Source organism: Cebus imitator, unplaced genomic scaffold (genome assembly GCF_001604975.1).
Source record: "Cebus imitator isolate Cc_AM_T3 unplaced genomic scaffold, Cebus_imitator-1.0 Scaffold10, whole genome shotgun sequence".
Lineage (NCBI taxonomy): Eukaryota > Metazoa > Chordata > Mammalia > Primates > Cebidae > Cebus > Cebus imitator.
In genome coordinates, this window is record NW_016107325.1 from 6,493,286 (window position 1) to 6,504,392 (window position 11,107).

General features: G+C 34.6%; 1 protein-coding gene across 1 annotated transcript; it reads right to left on the bottom strand.

Annotated features, from left to right (window-relative positions):
- Window positions 1-1,177: 1,177 nt before the first annotated feature.
- Window positions 1,178-10,809, bottom strand: GCG (glucagon). The gene is made up of 6 exons (XM_017547968.2): window positions 10,563-10,809; window positions 7,505-7,605; window positions 5,615-5,776; window positions 3,805-3,942; window positions 2,308-2,451; window positions 1,178-1,665 (listed from the first exon to the last, which is right to left on the bottom strand). Exons 2-6 carry the CDS (start codon window positions 7,594-7,596, stop codon window positions 1,659-1,661), a joined length of 543 nt encoding a protein of 180 aa, XP_017403457.1. The 5' UTR covers window positions 7,597-7,605; window positions 10,563-10,809; the 3' UTR covers window positions 1,178-1,658.
- Between the last annotated feature and the right edge of the window lie 298 nt (window positions 10,810-11,107).

Here is an 11,107-nt window from a genome sequence, read left to right on the forward strand (position 1 = left end):
GTGCTTTGATCTTACCAGTTGAATACTTTAACGATCAACATAGCCATCTTCTGTATTAAAAAAGTAAGAAAATGAACAAACAAAAACCCTCCTGTGAGAATATACTTGTGTGGCCTGTGAGCCTCCGTCACTGAGATATTTTGGAGGAAGATATGATGGTTTTGGTTCTGGAGAAGCTGACAGACATAATTTTGATACTTACATTGGTCACTCTGCCTTGAGCTGCCCCGTGACAACCATTTTAGGATGAATACTTCAGGCCGCTATTTTTACTGAAATCTCATTATCGCAAAAATACAGTTATAATCAAAGACTTCTTTAAGAAATGATGGTGATTGGACAATTTTAACTTTATATTGTCACATGAGGAACTTAGTTCCAGAAAGCATATTTGACCTGCTCAAAATCCTATAGTTAGCAGTAGACTTAGTTAGACAATTGTGGTCTTAAGATATCTATCCATTTCAGGAAAAGCTCATCACTCGGTAAACAAGTGAAAGTGATTATTACAGGTATTAGTTCAAATTCACTACTGCTGATCAAAGTATATAAGTAATTTGCTAATGTTAGAATCTTACTGGTGGGTATGTCTACCCTATGGGAGCGCTATAGAGATAGAGATAGAGAGTTGGCAATGCTGAATATAGCAAAGAAATGTCTCAGGCTTGGCAATCACCATCAGACCGTCCCAAGATATTGGCCATTGCAGGACAAAGATAACAGGGTAAAAGGCATGATGGGAAAACTCAAATGCCTGTAGGTTTGGTCTGCAAGTAAAGTGGGCCAGAGGTAAGTTCCTTGCTGTCTGCCTGCATTATGTCGGTGGGGTGTGTGAGCATGCATGGGTGTGTGCTGGGGCACTACATGAGCCGGGAACACCTGATCCTTTGGTTGGAGGCAGCTGCTACTTAGCTACAGGATAGACTTGCCTTTTGGGTCTAATATTGCCTGATGGCTGACTTTTTCAAGAGATGCTAAAAATCAATAGTTTTATATGAAAGACCCTGGTTTTTCAATGTTGGCTCAAAATGTTAAAAGTTCTGTGCAGTCATTTGAAGCATGAAGTCATCATGTCTGTGCACCAGATTTGACTTGTGGACTTCAGCTTAGCAAGCAGGGGTGCATGGAAGGAGTGAGGCATGAAAAAGGGGGGAAATAAAGAGAAAACAGACAATGATAAAGAAATTTGAAAATTTTATTTCATTGTGTCTTGCTTGGATACATTGAAAGCTGATTATTTTTAAGACAAAGGTTTCAAAAAGAAAGTTATCTTTCCAGTTTCACCAATGTGGCTATCAGTTCTTCTCTTCTCCTATTAGTATAATTCAAATATGTCATGATTGGAATAATTTACATTTACAAATTATATCATAGAAAAATAATTTCATTGCTAAAGGTAAATGGGTTGGGGTACTTTATCCAAAATAAGAAGAAAACAGAATCTAGCACTTTTATATTTTAAAGCTGATATCTTAGCAATATGTTGACAAAAGCTTATTCCATTTATAATTTTTGGCTACACAACACTGGAAGAAAATTTATTTATTGGCATGCAAAGCAATATGGCCTTAGAATACATCTCTTAAATTTACAGGACTTAATATTTCAAACATCCCAAGTGGTTAGCAGGTGATGTTGTGAAGGTGATCTTGAATAGTTTATTTCCTAGAGATTAAAAAAAAGAAAATTATTTAACATAATTATAATAAGATGATATAGTTAACTTATCCAGAAAATATTTCAATGATTAAGTTGCTTATTAATCCCTTTGTCTATAAATCCCTCTGTCCTACGGACTCTTAAAATATTTTAATTTAAAGATTATTTATCCTAAATTCTGCCCATCAAAGCAATTAAAGATTTATGAATAATTATTTTACAAAATCAAAATTCATCAAGATAAGTATTTCTGGTTTCCAGTTTTTACTACTCCTCTTATAAAGTATGTAATATTGTATATACTTCATTTTACCTCTGTGCTAAAATTTCAGCATACATAGCAATTTTTAATGTGACAATATGTGAATGATGTAACATTTCCAATGTTTCCTTTCTATCTGTGTTTCTAGCTTCTTGATTCTAATAGACAGTAAATGTTTCTGGAATAAATGAATAAATGGATAAAAACTATAATGATACAAAACAAACATAATGATGTACTCTTACAGGACTTAAACATGCATGATTATTTCTTATATAACGAGATAGTACAGACTTTTCCCCTACATGGAGAACAATTTGCAGCAGTATGACAGTCAGTATTTGTGAAAGCTTGATGGTTTTCAGAAGTAACTAAAAAGCAGTCACCTGTCAGTGATTTTGGTCTGAATCAACCAGTTTATAAAGTCCCTGGCAGCAAGATTATCAAGGATCGTGTTCATCTCATCAGAGAAAGAACCATCAGCATGTCTGCGGCCAAGTTCTTCAACAATAGCGACCTCCTCTGGGAAACTAAGAAAATAAGGGTTAAAATAAGGGTTAAATTTGATTAGACATTTTAAATAAACTATCACAGATTTTCTACCATGGATAACATGCACAAGTGTCTTGAGGAAACAGTAAAGGATTATGTTTATAGAGGGCATATTATCAAACACCTGAAGAAAACCCTTGTGAACTGGTGATTGCCGGAAAGAGAAAGTAGCAGAGCTAAGATCTAATACCAAACCTGCATAATTTCATGCCCTTTTCAATCTTCTAGGTTGTTTAAAAAATTTTAGTATATTGATAATACAGAAACTATTATTGAGATTATTAATTTGTCTATAATTTAACAAAATATATCATATCCTACAAAACCAGAGATTGTTGGAACAGCCTTGCAAAATGCAATAAGGGGTTAAAGCTACATCGGTTTTAGATTTTCTTTCACTGGTTTACCATTGTAGAATTTTTGGTATCCCTTTAAAACACTACAAAATATCATCAAAAGTAAGAAATTATTTTACCATTGGTTTTACAAGTTTGATTGTTAATGTTTCAAAAAAACAACTATTATGCTGTTCCCTTTCATCTTGAGATCTCTTTAAGTTTCAGTAAGCTTGTTTTAAATCAAATTTAAAAATCAGAGTTGAACATAAATTCTCTGTCTCTCATATTTCAAATGCCAATAAAATAAATCAGGAGAAAATGAGAAGGTTTAGGAGTCTGTTTGGTTGTTTTAAGATCCAAGCAAGCAATTAATGGTCTTGGATGCATTTTCAACTTTGATTATTTAACAAATATCTATCTGACAACCCCATACGGAATTAGATATGTAGTTAAATATGTGGATGCCTTTACCTATCTGTACTTTGAGTATCATTTTATCAATGTCTTATGTTTGGTCACTTTCAGTCTTCATCACATTTTTATCTGAATATTTATCAACACATAAATATATGTTGATCACACATGTAAATATTTAAAGTTAAGCTTGAAATATTACATGTTTTCTTGAAATATTTGAAGTTTTCAGCACTGTTCCTTAGTAAACAGTCCTAGTTTAAACTTGTTTCAGTGTAGTTATTAAAAACACCCCTTTTACTCTCAGAGGTGGCCTGGTTTGGCTAAATATTTAATACCTCATTATAATGCAACTATAAGGGGGTTAAAAATGTAACCTCTTTGGCTCTATTATTAATACTACCCAAAACAAAACGGACTTGACTTTTGTATTCTGTTTCTCATCAGTAGGAGTTATTTCCTTACTTTGCAAGACTATATACTAATTGCTTCTATAATTCAACTCCATATATAGATAACTGTAGTCTTAAATTTTCTGCATCAAGGCAAAAAATGTCAAATAAGAATGTACAGACTTACTCTCGCCTTCCTCGGCCTTTCACCAGCCAAGCAATGAATTCCTTGGCAGCTTGGCCTTCCAAATAAGAACTTACATCACTGGTAAAGGTCCCTTCAGCATGTCTCTCAAATTCATCGTGACGTTTGGCAATGTTATTCCTGAAAGAAATGTGAAAGTTAAATTGAAGATCTGTCTCTTTGGCAATATGGTTCTCACCTATAAGCAGTGGCAACTTTGGGTTCAGGATTCTATGTAGATGGGGTTAGGGAGTTTAGGAGATGAAGTTTGCTAGCGGATTTGTCTTGAAGCTACGTTAATGTTCTGGATTGAAGACTGGTGGAAGAGGGCAAATAACAATCAGTGGGCTAAAGCTCCCCTTCCCTTCCCAGCATATCCATCTGCAATCCCCGGCTTATGTATGCCATTGGTTATTAAAACTGCCTTACCTTTGGCTTTAGTCTCAATGGATACAGGCCATGCATTGTGCTATGTTACTTGCAAGCAAGGCAGCTGTTTGTTATTAGTATAATATGGGGTCAGCATTAGTTAATTGATTTGAGGGAAAGCAAAGGACCATCTTGAATTGGTCCAAAAGGACCACATGTTAATGAATTAAAGAAAATGTGTGATCTGCTAGTAACAAGGAGAGCAAAGAAGATGACCCCATATCAACATCAAGGGTATGCAGAGCGCCGTGGAGGTGAGCCGTCAGCTGCTGTCAGTGTTCCTGGCACATATTACCCCGTATCACCTCATCTTAAATGCATTGCCAACACTGCCTGAGTGTGAGGATTGCTTTACATCAGTTTACCAAGTTGTGGCATTCCCATTCTAGAAAATGAGGACAGTTGTTTTCATTTTTATAAATTTGTGATTTCTCACTTTTCACTATAGTCCTTAACAGGGACCTCTCCCGTTGTCGGCTTTGACCGTGATAGCCATCTTCCTGTGCTTGCACCCTTTACCTCAGGAACCTTTGGTTGGCAACTCTATTTCTCCTATTCCTCCTGCTTGCTCCTTCTCTCTATCTCTGTCTCTCTCTTTTCCTCCCCCCATTTCTTACTCTTGCTCTCTCTCTTCTCCATTCTATCCAGACAAATCTATGTCCTTTTCCTGATTTTTAGATATCGTCAGCTACTTTCTATGCATAACTCCCTTCCCCTTGTGGGCCACCCTCCAAAAAAATTGTGAAATTCCACCATCTCTGTGAAACCCTTGCGGTTAATTTCCTCCAGTAGCCTAGATGCAGCAAAAAACCCAACACTCGTCAAAGAAAATCCAACATTAAAATGTATGCCTCACGATAGGCTTGTGTTCTTATTTGCTGCCTTCTCTCTCTATGCTGTGCAGCTAGGCTGTAATTTTAAATGCATGTCTTGGATTTTATTCTACAAGAAAAGGAATGCATCTGTTTCCATTCCTTACCCTTGGCTAGGGGATAATTTTAATGTTGGGTTTGAACCCCACAAGAGAATGTTATATTTGCTCGATCTTTCGGTAAAAATTAGATTGGTAACCTCGTAGGTCCACAAAAGTAAATTTTCACTTTAAGGGAAATGAGTAAGCAAGTAAATATCGCTAGGACTACCATTGGGAAAATAATTTAAAGTCTATGTCACACTAGAGATTGAGTAAGTGGTTTAGAGGGGTGCGGGTCAAGACATTCAGAGGCATAATACAAAGGAGAGCATCCTCAACCCTGAAAATCTTCAAAATTATAAGAACTTATGGGCACTATCTGATGAACATAGAACTTAATAATGTCAAGAGAAATTTTAGACCTATTTAATACATTTATGTGCAAGTTTTGGACCAGGTTTAGACTCCTACCTGTTTCTCTTGGTATTCATCAGCCACTGCACAAAATCTTGGGCACGCCTGGAGTCCAGATACTTGCTGTAGTCGCTGGTGAATGTGCCCTGTGAGTGGCGCTTGTCCTCATTCATCTGATCAGGATCACTAAGCGGGTCTGTCTGGGAAGCTGAGAATGATCTGTGAAGAACAGTCACGGGTACAACGTAAATCTCTCTTCAAGAGTAGACTCACTTGAGAAGCATCTTCACTACAAAATACAAGACCACATAAAGCAATAAGGCCCAGCTACTCGGGAGGCTGAGGCAGGAGAATTGCTTGAACCCAGGAGGCAGAGATTGCAGTGAGCCGACATCGTGCCACTGCACTACAGCTTGGGCGACAGTGCGAGCAGGACTCTGTCTCAACAACAACAACAACAACAACAACAACAACAACAAAACAAAACAACAAGGCAGGCATCCAGAGTATTTCAGTAGGCAGTTTAGACAGATCTTCCTTTGCTTGTCATGAGAATCCCATTGTTTTAGTATAGTTGCATACACTATTATTCTGAATTCTAGTAACATGTTTCTCAACTGGCTTCTTTTTTTCTGAAATAGGATTAAATAAATATTTTTCTGCTAATTAATCTACTCATGATTATGCTAATAGTGACAGAAGAGACTAGTGACTTGAATATTTTAGAAGAGTGAAGAATCCCAAATCATTTCTTTGGGCAGTAGATTTATGTTCCAATTTTGTTTTGCCTATATTAATATGAAAACAGCACAATTATCTAGTTATATGGTGGCTAATAGTGGAAGGAAGACAATTAAAAGTTCAAAGAAAGGCAAGAAAAAAGACACTTGCTAATTTGAAACTGTATTATGAATAATCCATATGCCAGCAATCAACAGTTGGTTGGCATGGTAAATACATGGGAAAATAGTCAATGTAATTAATACTTAGAAATGAGATACTATTTTTACCTATGAAATTAGCAAAGATTGAATACTGAGGAGGATATTATGATTCTATACTGCTGATGAGAGTGTGCATGTGTATGAACTTTCTGGAAAGCAAGTTGGCCAGATATTATACAAAGTTTAAACTCATTCAGACCCTTGACACAATATTTCTACAACTAGAAATCTATGTGCAAAAAATAGTAAGAAATGTAGGGAAACTGTGTATATAAAATGTTGTTTGCAACATTCTTTGTGGAAGAAATGTGAAGACCTCTTAAGCATCCAGAAGACATAGTTAAATAAATATATTGTATGTTTATGAGATGAAATAGTATGCAGCTATTAAATACCATATATTTAACATATTTTTAAATAATATAATAAAATTGTATCATCAAACAATGTTAATATATTAAGAATGATACAAAGCCGTATAATGAGCTGAGAGACATTTATGTACAGTTTACATAAAACACAGGAAAGTAATATACCAAATTTTTTTACTTTGAATAACTGTCTTTGGATGGTGGAATTTCGAGTTCTTAACATTTTTTGCATATGTTTTATAATTTCTGTCAGGAACATGTATGGCTTTTACATTTAGCAAGAAATAATGTTATTTTTAAAAGGAAGAAAAAAGAGAAAATGGTTCATGTGAATAATTGAAATAATCTATTATGCAGCGTGTGAGTAATGAATTGATAGATAGGATCATCTGAAGATTTCAAAGAGCCATAATTTCCCATGTAACATGTTTTTCAACATTTCTCACCCCTTTGGTTATGAAAAACACATACTCCGATCTACACTCCAACAAAGTCTGCTTTTATCACAAGGATACTTTAAACATTTGATCATTGTGCAGAACATTTACTGAGACCCTATTCACTAATCATAGTTTTCACAGGCTTTATTTTAACCATATCACTTTGTTAGTTCAAGACTATGGATTTAATACCTGGATTTCTCCTCTGTGTCTTGAAGGGAACGTTGCCAGCTGCCTTGTACCAGCATTACAAACAATCCAGCCACAAAGTAAATGCTTTTCATTTCTGCTGTCTATCAGAACACAGAGTAGGGGTAACGTGAGGGGGACAAGCAAACATTTTTTAAACATGTCAGTCTAAATTAGTTAGATTTCATTAGATAAATATCATAAGTAGAAAGAAAAAGCCAGTGTTATCAGTTTTATTCTGATTATATTTCCAGCTTAATTTTAAAGAGTGGATTATATTTTTCTCCCTAGATTTTTTTGGAGGCAAGAAAAGGATACAAAAGATGTGTTCCACCATTAAGCTTTTTCATTAATGTAGGGACACTTCTGTTTAATAATTAGAAGGCTCATTTCCAGACTGAAAATTAAAATGTCCACAATCAACATTTCAAATACCCACTGTAGATGATACGCTACATATGGTTAGCCTGAATGGCACCTTATCCATCATGCCACCCCCCTCACTATCAGTCTGGCTTTCAATTAATAGTCCTTCACTTCCAAGCATTTACATTATACTGCATTTCAACCATCTTAAAGCAGCCTCAGGCTACAACTTGGCATACCAGCTGTCGGTTCAGATGTATTATTCATTTATATTTTAAATAGTGTAACTTGGTCTAGACTTTGTAATTATAAAGCGGCCAACAGATTTGAGGTATTTTAGGGTGCTTTGACCTGTTCTAAATTAAAGGGAAAAAATCATTTTAAAGACAAGTAATTTGCAACAAGAACTAATGCTTCTGGCAACCTGAACAATCACAACTAAAAATCTAAGAGATTACTATCTAAAAGAAAATGAGAGCTTTCTTCTAAAGTCATAGAAGTCCCCAGGTTGTTTTCTAATTGGACTTAGATGAGAACATGTAATTCACTGCTGGTGACACTATAGACTTGGTTATAGGATACACCTGATGGCTTGTCCTTGTGTCACAAGCAGGTGCCATAGTATGTTAAGGACATGACGATGCAGTGTGGATGGGGATGGGGACCAATATGAATGTGGGACAAAACGTCCCCACAGAGCAAACTCTTCTGTTTTCTGAATGGGAGCCTCAAGTCCAGTATTTGTTATGGATCTCTGCTACTTTGAAACCCAATAGTGTTTCCTTTGAGAAGTGGGCATTTCAATTCAAGTTTGATTGTGTTTAACCATAAATAATTTGAATAAGTATTTTTAGCAAATGACATTTGGTTTGGAATAAGGATTTTACAAATACCATCATTTTAAACTATCAATCTTTTCCTTAACATCTTAGCTGTATTTACTATCTATCTCTGGCACCAAAACATAGAGACTGGAATACCTGCAGCAGTAACATCTTTCTTTGAAATATTAAGGTTTTTTGTAGACTGAATGGATGTTTAGACAAAGGAACATAATAGGAATTATATATTTACCCTTTTTCATTCATCAGCTTTAAATTACCAATTTGACATTTTGCTATGCTTCAGTTTAACCAGTTGGCAGATTTTGGAAATCTTGCCATGTATTTAGCTGGTGTCTTCTGATTATAACTCTCAATTGTTATATCCATGCTTTCAGGAATATTTAAATATTAAGTAAGCACTTCTTTTTAAAATTATACCACTGTTGGAAAGTTCTTGTAAAAGACTGAGAGCCTTCAATTTACTCTTAAATAACTCATTTCACCCAAAGTCCTAAGCATTTTGTAGTATCTCCTATTATGTTCCATTAAGGTAGACTTAGAGCAGGAGGTATTCTGCCACTTCAGGAGCTGATGGAAGTAAGAACAGCCATAAACAACATAAATAAGTCAGAGTTTTGTATCTAATAATATTACCAGCAATAAATGACTTCTTCTGAAGAAAGAACTGACTTTAAAAATCTCACTTATTTGTTTTTGAAAGTCTACCAAATTGTGAAAAAAAAGAATAGAGTTAATCAAATGTTTGAATACAATGGCTGAGAAAGTAAATATTTATGTTATTTTAGTATCAAAATCCTATTCAATAAGAAAATAATTTCCACTTAATTTTTCCCCATTAGGTTTAAAGAGAGGCTGCAGTTTTGTAAGAACTACAAATTTCCACTTAAATTTAAAGGAAAATATAGTAACAATAATAAGTAGAAAGTCTTACAGAAAGATTAATCTTAGATCTAAAAAAGAAGACATATATTCTATCCCCAAATATATTGGCATTGTAGTCCACATAAATACTTTTTTAAACTGGTTAGCTCATTTTATCTAATAGGTCTTCAGTATGTATGGAAAAATATACGACTTAATCATTTACTCCATTGAAGATCTTTGTAAATTTGTTTTTTGTCTTTGGGAGCTTAATCTAAAAAGACAAACTAAAATTTTATTCCAGACAGTAGCTATTTTAGATTTTATTACTATTTGTCCTTAATACACAGTAAATAGTTATTAATCTAGGGCTTCACTCAGATCCATCCAAAGAAAACTCCAAAATAGAAGATACTTGTTCTCCGCACCAAGTATGCTATGTTTTATTTATGAAGAGTTGCTTTCATGGACTTTGATTTTTTGATAGATGTCTGAAATTTGAATATTTGAAAGATGATATTGATTTTGCTCTTTTGGAAAACCAGAGATTTTAATTGGTAAAGAGCAATTTCTGTTATAGCCTCCCTAATGGACACATTTCTGCTTACTTTAAAAGGCGCCTTCTGTTCAAAGTAGTATACACATCTATCAAATCCAAGAAAAATATTTATTCTTCAAAATATTACCAATTATTTTAAAATACAATTCTCATAACAGTTAAGTCTTATAACAAGTGCATTGATTTGAATCTTTGTTTTTCTATTTTATATTTTTGCATTGAATTATTTTTCCAACTCGCTTTGTGGCTTTGCTGTATTAAAGTACACGTAAATTCATTTGATATAACTTTTTCATCTCAGTTCCTCTCTGTGTACTATTAGTAATAAAATCTAAGATGAAAGAACAATATTTTAATTTATAATACTTTTATCCTTTAAAAATACTTAACTGTCCTCAAAACAGGCTTTACAATTTTATAATCATCTTACCTTCCAGTAGTGTGCTGTGGAACAGAGCAGGTGAAGAGAGAGCAAGCCCTCTTTGGGAACTTTTGATGTGCTCTGTGTCCTGAGCTCTGCACTTCTGCATCAAGGCACATTGCTTTTATATACTCTCCAGCTCTGATTAGCCTCACAGATACTATGCTGACAATATAAATTTCTCATCTGTAAATAATGAGTTTTTGTTACAAATGATTTCCCTCGCCCACTCACTTTACTCATCTGGATTCTAGGCTTGTATTGGGTGAGAGACCTCAGAGACCTGGAAACTTTTTAGATATTCTTGTGTCTTTTTTTTTTTTTTTTTTGGTTGGGAATGGAAAGAGCAGTTTGAAAATTCACCTTCCACTTTCAGTCACGCATGAAAATCACTTAAGTTCTCTAAAGTGAATTTTGATGTTGAAGACAAAAGACCTTGAAATTACATAGCCCATGGCCAGCCTCGGTTTGTGCATGGCCTCATTCGATGTTCTTACAAGTCTTCTAGTTTACTACCTAGCCATGATGAATTTACGTGAATATAACAATAACTT